Source organism: Hydra vulgaris, chromosome 05 (assembly GCF_038396675.1).
Source record: "Hydra vulgaris chromosome 05, alternate assembly HydraT2T_AEP".
NCBI classification, from domain to species: domain Eukaryota; kingdom Metazoa; phylum Cnidaria; class Hydrozoa; order Anthoathecata; family Hydridae; genus Hydra; species Hydra vulgaris.
The window spans coordinates 4000786-4021091 of NC_088924.1; the positions used below are offsets into that span (position 1 = coordinate 4000786).

Sequence of the window (20306 nt, forward strand, 5' to 3'; positions counted from 1 at the left end):
AAAAAATTAATTTTATAACAATAAAAATACAATATTAAAGAGTATATAGTATAAAATATAATTTTAAAGAAAATATAGTTAATAAAATATAAGCTTAAAGAATAAATATAAATATATATATATATAAAATATATGTATATAATATATGCATATAATATATATATATATATATATATATATATATATATATATATATATATATATATATATATATATATATACATATATATATATATATATATATATATATATATATATATATATATATATATATATATATATATATATATATATATAAACAAAGAAATAATCCAATGAAAAACTCACTCCACTTTAGCAGTAACTTTTGCAAACATTTGACTTCCTTGTACTAGTTCTTTAACACCTGCAGGGGTTTCATTTCCAGATGGAGCAGTTGAAATTAACTTATTTACTAGTTCCAAATATTCTTTGATTATTCCACTTTTAAATCCCAATTGCTGTTTAATGTCCTATATTATTAAAAAATGAAAATTATTAACATCTTACATACGTATATATATATATATACATATATATATATATATATATATATACATATATATATATATATATATATATATATACATATATATATATATATATATATACATACATATATATATATATATACATATATATATATACATACATACATACATACATACATACATACATACATACATATATATATATATATATATATATATATATATATATATATATATATATATATATATACATATATATTATATATATATATATATAAATATATATATACATATATATATATATATATATATATATATATATATATATATATATATATATATATATATATATATATAATATACGTATCATGCCAGTTTATTTACTTTTGCCCTTTTTGTGTTTATTGCTGTTTTAAATTTTTAAAAAATTTTTAAAATTTTTTTCTTTTGTTTACTTTTATTTTGCTTGCTATATTTTTTCGCTTTTATTTGTTTGTTTTATTAAGGTGTCACTCCAATGACCAGTTTTTAACTATATGAGTGACACCGAACCTAATTTTGTGAAATTATAAATCACCTTGTAATTATTTCAATTTTATGGTTAAATACCAAAAATAAATGGATAAATTTTACTTGAGTAAGTTATAATTTCTATTAACATTACTACTGTAATTCATCAACCAATACATCATTATTTAATGTTCTGTATATAAAAACAAGCTTTGCCGCTTTTTCTACTCCCATTTTGGTTCTTAACTTGATATGAACAAGTCCAAAAGTCAAAAAAATTCTTTCAATTCCAGCACTAGAAGCTGGTCCTTTTAACAAACCTTCAATATCCATGATAATGTTGCAGTCCAAAGATTTTAGAGATTTCCACCATTCCATGAGTGATACATTTTCATTTGGAGTAGATTTGGCTTTCAACTTGAATATTATTGGTAACAAGTTCTTAAACTCTTTATCTCTAAAGGTCATTGCAACTACATTTTTATATTCAGAAAGATTAGATCCAAAATATCTAGGACCTAGCTTGTTTGCAAGGAAATGAGCATCACTGACAGTCTGAAGATATCTAGTTTCCAATATACATTTTTCTCAGCTGATAAAAATGATAACATGTTTAACAGCTCAATAAAAATTTCAACAGTGTCACTTATTTTTGCCTGATCTCTTTTCAACTTTTTTCGATTGGTTTAAACCATATATATATATATATATATATATATATATATATATATATATATATATATATATATATATATATATATATATATATATATATATATATATATATATATATATATATACATATATATATATACATATATATATATATATATAAATATATATATATATTTGTATATATATATATATTTGTATATATATATATATATATATATATATATATATATATATATATATATATATATAGCATGGGCCAAAAAAACTGGCCAAGCCATTTTTGAAGAAAAGTTAACTTTTCATAGGTTTTGAAAGAATTTCACTTGATTTATTTTTATAAACCTGTATGTTCCCATTTTGAATATTTATAGTTCATTTTAGTTTCTTTTATTCTATTGTTTACATTAAAAATGAGTTTTATATTGAATCTAAGTTTATTTTATTCTTCTTCTCTCAACAACTTCCTATCTATTTAAAATAAAAGCTAGATCTTATTATTAAAAAAAAAACTCATCATTCAGCCAGGGACTCTTTCTGATCAAGATCGACAATTTGTTTCTCCTGTGTCCTTATATTTCTTCAGAAAATGGTGAATTTTTATATTCAATCTTGTTTGCAATATCTCTATGAGTCATTCAAAATGATAACATTTCAATAGTTCTTTCTTTATTGACATCATTCAGGATCATTTTTATTTATATATTATAAATTTATATATCTAATCTAAAAAGTAATAAATTAGCATACTGCATCATTAATTAATACATACCAGACTTTATATATAAACATGGTAAAAAGTAGGTTAACTCTGTTTATAAACAATTTATTGAAAAAAAAATTATTTATTTTAGTAAAACTTGATTAAATACTTTTAGAGCTATTTGACCATTATAGTGACATAAGTCTAAATGATATAAGTCTAAATATGAAATTGTTGAGAAAATAAAAATAAACTTAGTTTCAGTATGGAACTCATTTTTAATGTAAACAAGAGAATAAAAGAAACTAAAATGAAATATAAATATTCAAAAAGTGGGTTTAAACTTTTGTTTAAACTCTTTTAAAACCCATTAAAAGTAAGTTTTTCTTCAAAAAAAGCTAATTAATTTTTTTTTGGCCAATACTGTATATATATATATATATATATATATATATATATATATATATATATATATATATATATATATATATATATATATATATATATATATATATATATATATATATATATATATATATATATACATACATATACATATATATATATATATATACATCAGTTTGAACTTAAAAACAAACTCATTACTTAAGATAAAACAATTTGATAAGTAAAAACAAGAATATTAAACAAAATTAACCTCGTAGGCATCAATTTTTAACCTCAACCCATTTTTATCACAAGTGTTCAACCTTTCATTGAGTAAATTATTTTCAACTGTGTTTAAATATTGTAAAAGCGCTTTGATTCCTGCTTTTACTTCTTGAAACTTTAGGCCTGCATTTCGTAAACTTTCTTTTTGATTTTCAGTATTAACTGTAATTCTTTCCCATCTTTCTCTGAGAGTCTTTAACTTTGACTGTAACATAGCAGCATATGCTTCCTCCCCTCTATTCATTATTACAATGCAAGTTTCAATCAAAGAATCTACTTTTTTTTGCACTGTTAAAATATCTTGTTGCAGTGCCTGAAAAATACAACAAGCCACTAGTTACATAAGTTACAACAAGCGCTAAAATACTGAAGGAAATATTGAAAAAATAAAAAATTGAAATTAGAATTTTTTTTTTTAAATTGCCTTTTAACAAAGCAAAAAAACAAAACAGTTTTAATCTCAACATTGCAAAGCATTAACAGTAATCCAATACACAATATTTCAGTAAATCTTTCATTGACAAATTATTAAAAAAATTAAGAGAAACGAAACAAAACTTGAGAGAAAATTAAATATCATTTTCTGTTGTTTTTTTGAAGCAAATTAAAAAAAAAATTTTGAAATAAAAATGCTTACTTTACTTTAAAACTTTTTATTTAAAAAAATGTTGTATTCTCAAAAAGTTCTTTACCTCAACTTCTTGGACTTGAGAGTTGATCGTCTCAGCATCACCTTCGGCAATAGTGCTTTTTATTTCCTCAATAAATTTATCAACATCATCCATCCAATTAAAGGTCTCAGTCATTGCTACATCTAACTCTTTGGTTTGCAATAATGCCTCATTTACACGTTGCAGCCTTGCTTCCGTTATTTTTACACAATCTGTCCATTGCCTATTTAAATCTCCTATCTCTTTACGAAACTTTTGAGCAATTTCAACATTTAAACTTCGCAAAAGTTCATTTTGGTGGTCAAATAAAAATTTCAAGCCAGATTCTTGTTGTTTAAGTTTTTTTAATTTTTCCTAAAATTAATAAATGTATATAGAAACATTTACTACATTATAAAAAACGAAAAATAAAACTATAAAACAAATCTTAGTTAATTCAATATAGAAAAAAGTTTATATAGTATATAAAATATAATAGATAAATGGTTATTATATAAAAAATAACTTTTAAATGCAAAAGCTTAAAAATTAATTTGAAAAAATGTCAATAGATTTTAATATTAGTCACAAAAATAAAAGAATAAAAATTTACTTCTGAGTTTCCAGCCAACATTTTCAACTCAGGTGCTTCAGAATACTTGAATTCTTTACTAACAAATGGGAAAACTTCGTCAAGTACTGTTTTTATTGATGATATACCATCTGTAAATTCTTGTGGTGGTATACTTTGCATTGTCACCATTACTGATTTTTTTTTTTCCTCCAAAAAAACTTTTGTTGTTTTAAACTTCTGCATTGCGTCTTCAATCTCAATATTGAGAGCAGATTTTAATGCAGGATCAGCTATACTTTGGCACTCTTTTGAGACTTTTTCCAATAATTCAGAGCATGTAGTCAATTCTTTAAGCTTTGTCTGCAAAATTAAGAGTTTACAAAAACTTTAAAAATAAATATTTACTTATAAATAAAGATCCTAAAATATTTCTGAAATTTTTTAAAAAAGATTTATTTTGAAAAATTAAGCCATATTTAACACAAAAAAAAAAGTAGTTAAAAAAAGCAGAAATTGATTTAACGATAAATTTTTTTTTACTTTTATTTTCAGTCCTATTTACCATCTTACTGTTATCAATTCCTTAACCTAACATCATTTATCAATTTCTACAACTATATCTAAAAAAAGTGAACATTGTGGGATATATTATTTTATAAAACTACTTTGTTTAATTTAGAGTGAAAGGTTCAATACAATAAAAAGGAATCAAATCAGAAATAATCTGGTATAAGTGAAGAGCATATCTTGAATAAAACTTTTTAAAAATAAATATTTGTAAAATTATTTATGACAAACATTTTCATTGAGTTTATTTTTTAAGACTCAATTATCGATAATATATTAAATTATAGATATATAAAAAATATATTAAGTTAAAGATTTTTATAGATAAATTATTATTAAAAATAAGTTTAAAATAAATTATTTAACTATAAATTAGTTACAAATACCAAAATAATATTTATAAATATTTATAATAAATAAATTTATTGAAAAGTTTTATACAATTTATTAAAAAAACTTATTTTAGAAATAAGAAATAAAACTTTAGATTATGAGTAAAAAAAGACAAAACTAAAAAATAAAAAGGTAAAGTGCCAAAATTTTATCATTCAAAAAGTTCAACAAAATATAAAAAAATGTCAAAATTATACCTCTAGCACTTTAAACAATTCTTTGGGATCTTTTGCTAATTGTACAGAAACTTTCTCAACATAAGTTGTGATCTCTGTTATTATTGTGAGAACTTTTTGAATTTCAACTAAAACTTTTTTCTTGATGACTGATACTTCCCCTTCTTGTCTAAGCTCATTCACCACTTTCTGCAAAGATTGCCAATGGTTTGTAAAATTTAATAAAGATTGTTGTATGCCCATACCAGATTGCCCAGCAGTTAATGTTTGACTCATAAGTTCTTTCCCTGTGTTTGCAAGTTGTGTTATGCTGACTCGACGTTTTGCTATAGCTTGGTGAAGAGACTAAAATAATTAATAAAATATACATTATAAATATATGTAATACAATATATATATATATATATTGTATATATAGTTTATATAATTTAATATAATTGGATGTTGTTTAACTTAAGTTTATTTTATAAATAACTTAAATTTAAATTTTCATATTGTTATTTTTTTATAATTTGTAGATTTTTGTATCATAAAAAATCCACTTAGTCAGTAACTGAAATTTTAAAAAATTATGTATGAAGTATATGTATAAAAATATATATTAAAGTGTATATTATGTATATTATGTTAAGTGTATATTATATTAAGTGTATATGTGTATATATTATATGTATATTATATTAAGTGTATATTATATATTATGTATGAAGTATATGAATAAGAATATATATTAAAGTCTCCTCTAATGAAAAGAGTGACTTTAAACAATTTCACCATGTTGTTCTTCACCTCACTGAAAAGCTGTCATTAAAAATAATGATTTAAATGAAACAGTTTTATTTTCAAAAAGTAATGATGTAGATTATTGAAAAGATTTCTACAGTGGTTTTATTTGATGTTTGAGAGGAGAACGGTCAATGGATTGACATTGTATCTGATGCAATTGATGCAAGATGATATTAAGATTTTTTAGAATTAGTCTTTCTATTAGCTATATTTCCTATATAGTTATTGCTTGCAAGATGAAAAGCTATATTGCTTACAATATTAAAATAGTTTGTTCAATCAGAAGGTTTAAAATAAAAACTAAAATTTTTTTTTTAACCTCGACTAATTCTTTTTGTGGATTATTTTGAGGTTTTAACAACATTTGAGCATCAGTGATCCAATGTAAGTTCTCTTCCAATTCTTTCAAAAATGATTGCAGCTTATTTTCCATAGTTCGTAACTAAATAAAATAAAAAATAAATTGATAAATTAGAAAAAGTAAAAAATATGTTTATTTTGAGAAGCATCTTACATGCTTCATCTTTGTATTTAACATGCTTGCAATTTTGTTCCATCTGTTATTAAAATCTTCCATAGTATCTTGAATTTTAATAATAGTAGGAGAATCTTCCTCTAATGTTTGCGCCACAGTTTGTGCAGCATTATTGAAATTTCCGAAAGAAGCTTGTTGGCGTGTTAATTCGATTTCAAGGCTCTGAAGTTATAAAATAATAATTTCAATAATAATCAGAAAAAAAAATGTATACAAAAAAAAAAAAAAAAAAAAAAAAATATTTATATGTAAAAAGATAAAATAAAATAAAAAAACAGTGTTGAGATGATATAGTCAAATGACTAAAATATTCAGTCAAAAAATTTATTTCAAAATACATTTTTAATTATCTATAGAAATTCATTGCAAATTTAATAAAAAATAAATAAATTAGAGATGCCACGAATAGTGATTTTGCCAAATACCAAATATTAAGCTAGGCGCTTGGCCTAAGCACCAAATATTTGGCCTTAGTTATTATACATCAAACTGCTTATCAATAGTTATGTATAAAAGTCGTACTATTCAAAAATAACCAGCTCAGGCTATTTTTGAAGTATTTGAAGTATTTTATTGTAATGAAAACATAATTTTTAATAAGTTTGGATTTCTTTGCGCAATATCTATCTATACCAACTTTTACCTCTGAAATTACATCAGAAATGCAGGATATGCATTTCTGATGTAATTTCAGAGGTAAAAGTTGGTATAGATAGATATTGCACAAAGAAATCCAAACTTATTAAAAATTATGCTTTCATTACAATAAACTTAAAGCATGGTTTAACTTATGAAATTATGCTTTCAATACAATAAACTTAAAGGTTTAACTTTAATGCCAATGTCAGTTATACAGTTGTCTTTTTTATCGGGAGGCTGAATAAGAGCAAATTTCATAAGTGTGAACTAGCATAAATGCGAAGCTGTTGCAAAAAACTGGCATAAGTGCGAATCCTATGCCAATGTTTTCAATTTTTTTTTGCACACTTTTTAGGAAAGTTTTTAGAGAGTTTTAGAAAATTTATTTTACTACTATTAATTTACTGACAGCAAAGTGTCAGTTTGCACTTTTGTTGCCAGTTTTGTTGCAGTTCGTTATAACACTTATGCCAGTTTTGTTGCAGTTGCAGTTCGTTATAACACTTATGCCAGTTTTGTTGCAGTTGCAGTTCGTTATAACACTTATGCCAGTTTTGGCATAAGTGCAAACTGGCATATGTGTTATAACAACAGTTATAATTAACAGAAACCTGTTAATTATAACTTTTGCCCTGCTAACAAGATAAACCAAAAATGATCAAAATAAATAATCTTACAGGTTATAAAGAAACTATAAATTATATTGGAACTATTAAAAAAACCGGTAATGCATAGAGCGCTCCCCTTATAAGTTCCAAGTTCAATCCACATTCCTGATAGTACCGCGCTCAACTTGTTACTCCACGCAGGGTTTTTGTTCATCAAGGCTCATATTTTGGAGTTATAGAGTTGGGAGAGGGTTGTAACCACAATTAAAATAGCCTAGTGGCTATTTTAATTGTGTGTGGCTATTGTGGGGAGTGTGTGGCTATTGTGTGGGGAGGTGAATTGACATTAAAAAAAAACAGTTAATACCTACTCTAAAAGAGTTAGGAAATAAGAATGCTGTAGAACAAATATGGTAAATTGAATGATCTTTAGAAAGCCATATCATATTTATATTTATGTAGTAAAGACAATTTATTAATAATTATCACAAAAGTGTTTTAAATTTTATTTTATAAAACATTTAGAATGCTTTTACATTTTATATGAAAAGAGAGAGAAATTTTTCACCATAAGTGTCATTGGTAGAATTTGCAATGGCTATATAACTACAATATACATTACTATACAGAGACTGATCCAGCATTTTTTGGTGTTTGAGATTTATGTTTATACTTATATTAAATAAGTATGCTTTGCAAAAACTTCCCATGAATGAAGTCGTGGAACAAAAAAGCCCTAAAATTTTGGCCAACTTTTTTTTTTTTAATTTTTTTTGAAACTATTTTTTTCACTAACTTAACGGTAAAGTACCATAAATCAATCTTGTTCCCAAAAAAAGTATATTTGGTTCCTCAAAGTCAAATGGTATTAAATCCCATTTTATTATTATCCAAAACAGTCTGAAATTATTACATAAATTATCCAAGACATTTTTGTAATTATCCAAGACAGCCTGAAAGATAGGATTTAATTTTCACATTTAAAAATTCGCTTGAATTCATAAACATTATTGTAATTTTTTTCAAAATTGTTTTTATACTTAATTGATTTTAAAAAACTTTAAAAAAAAAATAGAACCAGCAAATACTTTATTAACTTTTTTGCTGAACAAGTAAAAATAAAACCTTTAATTTTTGGATTTGCAACTGCACTTCTTTTTTGTCACCCATATCAACATCTGAGATTTCTTTAAGAGCCTTTTCTTTTTCTGATAACCATTCATTTAATCTTTGTTCTTCATTTCTATATTCCTGCCAACTCTTAAGAACTTCCTGGAGACTGTTCCACCTTTTGTAAATTTGTATTTAATTTATCAAAAAGTTAAAAAAACTAGTTGAACAATATAAAATTTTAAACTTTAACAATTGTTTTATAACAAACCGTGACTCAGTCCATTTACATACAAGAGACCATCGTTCCCCTAGAATTCCAAGTTGTTCCTCTAAATCTGCAGTTGCATCTTCAGACTCAGCTTCATCCACTACAACAACCATATGGCTGAGAGAATTCACTTGCTGTTGTTGATTTTCAAGATCTTCTTGCATTAATTTGTGTTCCTCAACTTGTCGCTTAACCACATCAATATCAGATCCAATTCGATCTGCACTTTTCATTTTAGCTTCAGCTTTTGTTAACCAATCTCCAAGTTCTTTTAATTGTAACTGTTGAAGCTTCATTAAATGTTGATGAAGACTAAAATATTTGAAAACTTTAAATTTCAGAAATTAAATATTGTTGTATAATCTACAAATTGTTATTACCTATACTAATACACTATACAAACTTTTTAACAATGTTAAAAACAAACATGTACACTATACAAAGAATATAAAAAAAAATTTTTTTTTTCAAAATACAAAATTTTTAAAAGTTTTTGAAAACTTAAAAAATTTTTTTTTTTTTAATGCAATATTTATTTTAAGGCCGGTTCAAGAAAATGAATTGGTGAATAGAAAATGAATTTTTTGGTGAATACAGTGAAAATGTCAAAAATGGAAAATAAATAGTTGAGAAAAGATAGTGTAGTATTGATAAAATGATAATTTTTGAACCAAAAGCTGGTGGTATCTCTGTTTCACAGAGATACCACCAGCTTAGCTGGTGGAGCAGAGAAGATAGAGTTTTTTTGTTCAGTTTTCAACAGCAAAAGACGCAACATCAAAAATGAAAGCAAAAATATAAACTATATTTTTATAAACTAGGAAAAAACATTATATGCCCAAAACAACAAAAGATAATTGGAAAGAACAATAAAGATGATTATCAGAAGGATATGTAATCAGAAGGATATGTAATCAGAAGGATATGTAATCAGAAGGATATGTAATCAGAAGGATATGTAATCAGAAGGATATGTAATCAGAAGGATATGTAATCAGAAGGATATGTAATCAGAAGGATATGTAATCAGAAGGATATGTAATCAGAAGGATATGTAATGATGTAATGATGATGTAATGATGATGTAATGTGACTCTAAATAATATGTAGGGAAGTTATAATTTTAAATAGAAATCAAAAACAGTGGGTGTATCTGATAGGGTGCATCAAAAAAAATTAGGGTAATTTAGGCATGTAGTTCATAAAAATGCAGATAGTAGTGAATATTTTGCAAGTATGTAGGAAGTCAGCAGTTCCAGAAGAATAAAAAAAAACTAAAGCTAAAAAAAACTTAAAGAGCAAAAAAAATATAGGAGAATAAAATTTTTAAATATTACAGTATTGTCCACAATTATTTTTGTAGAGCCCATAATTATTTTTGTTGTATACACAATTATTTTTGTCATGTCCATAACTATTTTCACAATAAAAATACTTCACTTTTTAAATGTTTTTCAGTAAATTGAGAGAAAAAATCCAAGCATAATTCAATCACATAAACTCATTATGCTGAATTCCTTTTAACAGTCACTCACGCATGTGAGAATAATAAATTGCGGTAAAACCTGCTAAAATCTTAATAATAATGCTAACCATTTCTTGTGGATTATTAGATCATGGTTGAATCCCACAGAATAGATTTTTAACCACACCAAAAAACACAATTAATAGGATTAAGTTAAGGGCTGTAAGGTGGTAAAAACTGGATAGTACAATTACTTTCTCAAATGCTGATTCTACAATTGATGAATGGTGGAATCGCACGTTTTCTATTTTTACGACATATCTTTGATCACCCAAAACTGGTGTTAAATCTTGTTCAATTCACTCGTTCATGCTAGCAGCATGAAAGGCTCCAACCTTTAGTCTAAAACCAATTTTTCCTGTAACTGAAATGGCACATATAAGCTAACATTCCTTCCTGTCTGTATGGGGATTGTAATGTACAGAGTACTTCCCAATAATTCATATCCATAATATTGTGAATTGTGCAAATTAAAACCATTTTCAATATAAACCACATCAATGCAAAACGTCAACAATGTAAACCACATCAGTGCAAAATGTTAATCTTGTTGCTATTACCTGAGATGCTCTCCTTGTTTTGAATTGTCCTGATTGAAAGACCTGTTGCATTTGGGATAGATTGATTTGATTCATTGCTATTCATCATTCTTTTTATTGTAGAAATATTCTTTTTGGTTGCAGTTTTGTTTTTTGTTTATCCTTCAGTTTTTTGCCATTCGAATTATTGAGGTTTGTATTGTTTTTGCTTGCTATTATAGACTATAGGATTAGAAAACTATTCAACCAAGCAGTTGTTGTTGTGCCCTTAATTCTGCGTGCAGGCACAGGAGTCGAGTTGCTAGAATAGTGATAATGATGATAATGATGATGATGATGATGATGATGATGATGATGATGATGATGATGATGATGATGATGATGATGATGATGATGATGATGATGATGATGATGATGATGGTGATGATGATGATCAATTCAGATTGCAGGATTTGGCTGTACACAACATTACACAATTTAGAAAATAAACAATTTAAAAGTTTACAAACCATTTACTCTTAAAATCTAAATTTGCTCATTTCATTACTTAGATATACTTGACTTACTCAGCTTGTCTTTGCATTGCTGATACACGTAAATTTTCCCATCGTTCACTTAGAATAGTCATTTGTTCTCTAATATCTTTTTCTTCTTTTCCAACAACTATATTTTCATTAATAAGTTGACTTCCAAACTCTAAAACACTTCCAACACTTGCCTGATGTGAAGTTAATATCATCATAAAATCCTAAATCATGTAAAAAAAAGGTGCAGGTAATATCATTATAAAATCTTAAATCACAAAAGAATATCAATTAAAATGAAACTTTAAAAATATTTAAAAAAAAAAAAGAAACAAAAGATAACAATTAACTTCTTACAAACAAAAAAAGTGCTTTTTTTATTAACAAAATAATTTTTGGATAAATTATAAAAAAAAAAAAATTATTTTTATTTCATTAAATAACAATACTGGTTTAAAAAAAAATCATAATATACAAATTTAGTGACAGAAGATTATAAAGATTCAAGAAAAAGAACTCTTTTAGAACTTCAAAAATGTCTCAAAAACTATTTACAAAGTTTACTACAAATTATCCAGTAATCAAAACACCTTAACCTTAATGTTAAGGTGTTTTCTTTTAAATAAATAATTCCTTTAACATCTTTAAAAAATGCATCTAATTTAGTAGAAAGTTCAAAATTAAGAAAAACTATTTTGTTCCAAAGAAGTGTGTGCAAAAATAGAAAGATTTTCATCTTTAGTTCAGCCTAAAAAAGAAGTATTGAGATCAATGCGTAAACTATATTTATTTACATGGTTTGTAGCAATGTAAATATTGAAATACTCAATAACATCACACTTGAACATAAAACAGTAAAAAATGCTTGTAAACATTCAAAGTCTTCATATCTTTAAAAATATCTTCATATCTTTAAAAATATCTTCATATCTTTAAAAGCTTAAATGTTTTAGTTATTAATCCTAGAGTACTATAATATTAATTATATAGTACTATAACATAATTATATTATTGTACACAAGTATAATATAACATAATCCTATAATATTTTAATATAGAATTTAACACTGCTGCTCCTGATGCTGCCATTTCTCATTCATGTGTGTTTGCACAGAACTCATGGCAGCCTTTACACCTTAGGTAATGGCAAGAAAGAGTTGCAGCACTTTTTTTATAATAAAATGTGAACAACTCTTTAGTTTTGATTTATAGCATTTATTTACCGTTATATAAAGTCTTTTAATTATTAAACAGTTTTTAAACACTCTTTGAACAATATGCCTGAGTGGCTGAAGTGGTTAACTCACAGTGTTCTGAAGTGAAATGCTGTGGATGAAAACTTTAGTTTTATTTAAAAATTAAATTGCAGCAAAATCTCCTTAATTTTGATTTATAGCATTTATTTTCAGTTTTATAAAGTTAATCTTATTAAATTATTAAATAATTTTAAAAATTGGCAGATTAGTGTGCCTTAGTGGCTGAAGTTCACTGCGCTTCCGAAGTACAACATGAACCCTGTTGCTTTTACATTAATTTTTTTTTTTTTAAATCTTTTACAATTTTTTTAAGAATACTAAAAATAAATATATTTTTAAAGTTATATTGATGTTACATACATAACATATATAAAGATATTATATACTATAACAAACAAAAGATTTTAATAAACATCAAAACAACAGTAAAAAATTTTCGCACATATGTCACGACAGAGATACTTAGATTTTGATTTTCTACACTTACCTTTTGCATAACTATACTTGATCTTATCTCAAAAGTTTCATATAATGATTGAAAAAAACATGTATACTATAGAATCCTATAAAAATGTTTATTCCAAACTATTTAAAAAGATTTAGAGGTGTTTTTTATTGTTTTCTATTTTATTTGTTGTTTACTATTTTATTTACTTTATTGTTTACTATTTTATTTACAATATATAGCTGTGTGTTCATTTTTTTAAGTACTTGTCTTAAATATTTATTTTTTTCAAATATGAACATGGGTCAGAAGCTCTGACCCCACTTTATTGAATAAAACGACTATATAAAGAATAAGTATAGAATTGGTATGGAATAGACTTACCATGACCCATATCATATGAGTCATGGTAAGTTCATTATTCCACATATTTTTAAGTCTAATTCCAAATGCTTTTTAAACTTAAACCACTTCGGGTACTTATGTCAAAACGGCTGATAAATAACAGTTGTTGCAATGAATACAGAAGCGACGCTTGCAATGAATACCAAAGCATTTTTTTAAATTAATTAGGTTATAAAATATTTTTTTATGCATAACTTTAAAAGGAAGACAATACGTATAGTTTTTCTACTGCTTTCTACAAAATAATAAAATAAAAAAGAAGTATTGTAATGGTTGGTATAGATATCATGAAAATAGACCCCTATTTGACGAGTCCAGACAACTACAGTGGCTTGCCATATTATTAGACTTATTAGGCAAAAAACAAAACTACATTGTAAGCATAAATTTTGTGGACAATTTTTTATCATTCAAGGACATTTTATTATGGATAAATAAAAATCAATGTTTTTTTCAAAAACAAATACATATATTTAACAGATAATACTGGAAAAAAATTAAAAAAATCATAAAAGAGTTAAATTACTAATATTTTGTATGATCTTCTTTTACTGTAATTACGCTTTGTATGCGTCGTGGCATACTCAAAATACCTTTTTTAATCGTTGTATACAGCTCTTCACTGTGGTTCCACACATATATTAGTATTTCAATCAGCTTGGCCATTTCCCGCTTGAGCAGCTCCCATACATTTTCAATCGGATTTTAATCTGGAGAATTTCTGGGCCAATCTAAGACATCAATGTTTTTTTCTTTTAAAAACTTTTAGTCTTGTGACATAGTGCCCTATCATGCATAAAAAATTTTTTTCATTTAAGAACCATTGTGCCAACTGTGACATTAGTCTATCATTAAGATTTGTCTAGTCTCATTATCCCTTTTACTATAATCTGAGCGAAATTTCACCTACTATTCTCCTAACAAAGCTATATTCGTTACTCATGGCTTGAAAATACTCCCATCTAAAAAACAAAACTAAAACACACGCAAATAAGGTTTAAAATCAAAAAAATTTACGATTTAGGATTTTTATTCAGCATTACTTTTTTCCAGTCATTCTCTGTGAAGTTTAAACTTTTTTTCCCAGATTAGACGTTTCTTCACCATAATGGGTGTTTACTTTTGTTTACGTGCTGGCCGAAAACAGATTCTTTAAGACATCTCTGGACTGTATGTTAGGAAATATCGATTCCCTGTTCATTGACAATCTTGGTCAATAAGTTGACGGGGTGTTTTCTTTGTTGTAAAAAAATATCCTTAATTTTTCTGTCAGTCCAGGGTCAACACCCAGCCTGTCAGAAAAATTAAGGGATATTTGTATAATAACCTAACAACCTGCCACAAGCACCGCTAGCAGGTTTGACAAAGATGTCAAATCAAGTTTTTGCTTCACTAACTTTACCATGCTTTGAGAAATATTGAGAATTATCTCCGCTATTGTGACATGCTTGAATTTTTTAATAATCCACAAATTTCACCTAGTTTTCATATGCCCTACCGATTGCTAATAAAAAATAAAAAAATAAAAAAAATTCAATAAGATTGTATACTTAAAAAAAAAAGAATTGTATACTAAAAAAAAATTCAATAAGATTGTATACTTATCCATGAAAAAAAAAAAAATTATTCATTTTTGTTTAAAAAATGTGAGTATTAAAATATACACACCTTTGTGATTAATAATATATACAATGTTAGTCACAAAATAATCTTCATAACGAGGTATTCCAATAATTTTGTTTGTAGAAAGAAACACTTCACACAACCATTTCTATGCAACATCCTGTTCAAACTGACAATATTTGAAACTGACAATATGGTAAGAATAACAATAAAAGAAATGAGCAATATAGCCATTTATGAAATAGCATCTTTGGCAACATTGCCAAAGAAAAATATAATGAAAGAGAAAAAAATTATGCAAGGAGCAAAGGTTTTTAGTGGTGGTTTGTCTGTTTTTTTTCACAAAGTCTAATAATATGGCAAGCCACTGTAGTTATATTACTATTATAGTATTGCATAGAAAGTTAAGTATTATAAATAGATTATTGATATAGTTTTTAAACATGGTTTATCTACTATACACCATGATATTTTGTACACTATGATATGGTGTAAAGTAGATTTAATATCATGACCTCTTACACTAAAGACAAAAATAATTAGTACAAGGGGTGAAAACAACCATAGTGCAAAAACTTTTAAAAACACAACAAAAACCTCTCAAAATAAAAAAATACCTCATGTTCTCGAAACTGCTCTTTAACTTTGTCTACATTGCCTGAAACATTCTCTTGATTTTTTAGCTGTGTTTCAGCCTGCTGCAGCCATGTAAGCACTTGTTGCAATGTCTCATTAAAATCATCCCATTCTGACATTGTTGATACTGATGATGGGGTTGGACTATCTGAGCGAGTGGTCTAAAGTTAAAACTATTTAAAAGTATTTTAAAAGTATTAAGCTTTATAGCTATTTTATTTTTTACTTTAATTATTTGATACTTTTACTTACTTTGATACTTTTATTATATTTAGGTATTTTTGTTAATTTTCAGTTTAATTATTTAATTACAATCGTTTGATTATAAACCATAATAAATACTGTATAAATAATAATAATATAAACACTTAATAATTATTATAACAAAAAGAAAATCTTTTAAAGAAATTTGTAACATGTTCAAATGTTTAAAAACAATATCAAACTTTGAATAATTGCACATTGCACAATCAAAAATTTATTAGCTAACCACTAAATTATGATAATTATAGGTATTTACTTTTGCAGATTTAAGTAAATGATACTAATACTTCTGTAGATCAAGCCATTTTTTTTAAACCAAGAAAAAGCAACTTTTTGTCATGTATTTACAAAAAGTATATATATATATATATATATATATATATAAATATATATATAAATATACATATATCTATATATATATATATATATATATATATATATATATATATATATATATATATATATATATATATATATATATATATATATATATATATATATATATATATTAGTAGAAAATCACTTAACAAAAATTTTTTCCATTTGACACTGTGTTTCATCAACAAAGATTCATCAGATTCATCAGTGTATATGTATATATATATATATATATATATATATATATATATATATATATATATATATATATATATATATATATATATATATATATATATATATACATATATATATATATACATATACACACACATATAATATATATACACACATATATAATATATATACACACACATATATAATATATATACACACACATGTATAATATATACACACACACACATATATATACACATATATATGCGCTCATTAACATTATTAATAACCATAAAAGGAAGTTAATATTAAAGTTTAAATATTAGTAAAGATTTACATCATGTAAAAAAACATTAGATTTATTTATGTTAAAAAACAACAAAAAACTTTAAAAATATCTCAAACTTTTTTGCAAACCATTTGTAAATATATTGAAATAATGCATGCAAATACTTTATTTGTTAACTTAACTTTGAATGTCTGGTAAACAGATTATTAAAAGAAATATATTTATAGTAACAATGGATAAATAAATTAAAAAGGTAATAGTTTATATTTAAATACAATTGACAATATTGACAGGCAAACATTAATAGAATGTAAAAATAGGTATTATAGACATAAAATATATAAAGTATATATAAGGAAAAATAAGTTTTAATAATGAGGTGTTGATAACAATAAAAGATGATATTAGAGGGGTGGTAATAATACTAATAAGTATCAATTATTTTTAAATGTTTAAATGTTATGACAAAGTTATAATAACTGTGATAAGCCTCTTTCACATTTTGTTTATTTCTATTTTCTTATTCACCACTTGAAATTTTGTTGTAGAAGTGGACAGTTAGTTAAACTACAAAAAGATAATAATAATAAAAATAAAAACAAACAACATTAATAGTAATAACAACAATAATTATAAACATGAATATCTATAAATAGTAATAATAATTATTTTAAATATTGCGTTGAATTTTAGCCTGATTTACAGATTATAATAATTATAATAAATATAATATAATTTATTATGATATGCATATGAATATATATATATATATATATATATATATATATATATATATATATATATATATATATATATATTTATATATATATATATATATATATATACACACATGCATATATATGCATACATCATGTATAATTAATATAGAGATTATTATTTCAATACCGAACATATTCATCTGCTTTAAACTTTTCTGTTTATATTCATCTGCTTTAAACAGAATTTCAAGGAAAAAAAAAAAATGCTTCTCCCAATTTTTATTTTAAAAAGCTTTTATAAAAACTTATATAAAACAGTTACCCACCATAACTTTTGATTAATTCTTCAAAACTCCACAAATAATAACCTGCTACATATTATAATTCAACTTATATTTTCCCAATTTTACCTTATTCTATCTTCAGTTCTTTAAAACATTAATTAACATATAAATCTAATAAAATGACTTCATCGTTCAAGTAATTTTATAGAATATAATCCTAATATATTGTCATTTAATATCATACTAAAGCTCTATGCAAACACAAGAGAGCAAGAACAATAAAAAATATTCGTATTAGAACATATTAGCAATACCAAAAATATTTTTGTATTGTTTAAACAAAAGGAATAATCAGTAAAACTTCAAATAAAACATGCTGAAAATATTAACCATGGTAATGGAATATTATCCTTTGATGTTGATCATTGATAAATAATCTTTTATTTGCAAATAAGATTAAAAACTCTATTTAAAACTATTGATGAGATGGAATTAAAAAAAAGTCAATGTACAAATACTAATTATCACATTAATGAAAAACTATGAACAAAAATATTCAATAAATTAAAGATTAAAAAAAAAGCATTTTAGTGCATGTGTGTGAGTGTGTGTGTATATATATATATATATATATATATATATATATATATATATATATATATATATATATATATATATATATATATATATATATATATATATATATATATATAAATAAAATCTTTATAAATAAGACAAATTTTTTAAATTTTTCTTTAAAACCATATTTAATAAAATCAATACATGATTTGACTTTAAGTCATCATTTGAAATTTTATTTAAAATTTATTATAGAAAAAGTTATATAGGTACAAAATAAAGTGTAATAAAAGACAATAAAAAGAATGTAAAATACAATTATAAAACCATTAACAAATTTAACAAGATCCGGCAAAGCAGATATAATAAAAAGAAAGCAATAAAAGACTATACATACATACATACATACAAATATAAATATATATATATATATATATATATATATATATATATATATATATATATATATATATACATACATATATATATATATATATATATATATATATATATATATATATATATATATATATATATATATATATATATATATATATATATATATATGTATGTATATATATACAATACTAAATATAGTTAAACAGAGAGATGGTTCTGAACTTCACACTTCATTTTATAGTTTTATTACTCTAGTATAGAAAGTCTTATTAGATGCTTAATTGACAGAACATCTAAAATTAATAACACTAAGCCTTCAATCTGATATAAACAAATTTTTCAAAATTCTAAAGAGAAATATGTTAATAGAAATATGTATCCATTTTGGCGAATAAGTAAAGTTCACAACTTTTATATGGAAAAAATCTCTAATACTAATCAAGCTAAATGAAAAGATCAACTATTAATAAAAAATGTCAAACTTCCCTACATTGGAAAATTATCCTGCTTATAATTAAATTTGGTTAATTAAGTTCTTATTTTGGTAAAACTGATAGTATAAATTATAATATAAAAAAACTGCAAATCTAAAATTTTCCAGAATTTACCAGACAAGACTAAAATGTTCAATGCAAGAGTTTTACTAACATATTCTTTAAATATAGGAAAATATATATTATTTAATCTACAGAAACATATTCTTTAGAGCATTTATGTTCATATTTGTTACTAAACTTCCTAAACATTAACCCAAATGCTTCTACATGAAAAAAATCTGGAACAAACTTGTATAAATAATAACAAAACTTGCAATTAAAAAAGGAGAGATTTTTAAAACCACCAATAAAAACAAAACAAAAAGCAAATTTTCAACAAGCTGTCACATTTT

The 20306-nt window shown here is 24.1% G+C and overlaps 1 protein-coding gene across 6 annotated transcripts in view; it reads right to left on the reverse strand.

Annotated features, from left to right (window-relative positions):
• The window catches only part of LOC136071803 (utrophin-like), a 78772-nt gene that overhangs the window by 43291 nt on the left and 15175 nt on the right, over positions 1 to 20306 (reverse strand). For 3 of the 6 annotated variants that reach the window (XM_065797136.1, XM_065797137.1, XM_065797139.1), the window contains 11 exons: positions 16310 to 16489; positions 12006 to 12187; positions 9376 to 9687; positions 9120 to 9282; positions 6727 to 6909; positions 6532 to 6654; positions 5448 to 5771; positions 4330 to 4650; positions 3759 to 4091; positions 3053 to 3379; positions 328 to 491 (listed from right to left, as the gene is read on the reverse strand). In XM_065797136.1, coding sequence (XP_065653208.1) covers positions 328 to 491; positions 3053 to 3379; positions 3759 to 4091; positions 4330 to 4650; positions 5448 to 5771; positions 6532 to 6654; positions 6727 to 6909; positions 9120 to 9282; positions 9376 to 9687; positions 12006 to 12187; positions 16310 to 16489 — 2612 coding nt within the window. Of the gene's footprint in view, positions 1 to 327; positions 492 to 3052; positions 3380 to 3758; positions 4092 to 4329; positions 4651 to 5447; positions 5772 to 6531; positions 6655 to 6726; positions 6910 to 9119; positions 9283 to 9375; positions 9688 to 12005; positions 12188 to 16309; positions 16490 to 18342; positions 18736 to 20306 lie in introns of those variants that run through there. The other 3 variants (XM_065797141.1, XM_065797138.1, XM_065797140.1) reach the window with 3 other exon arrangements.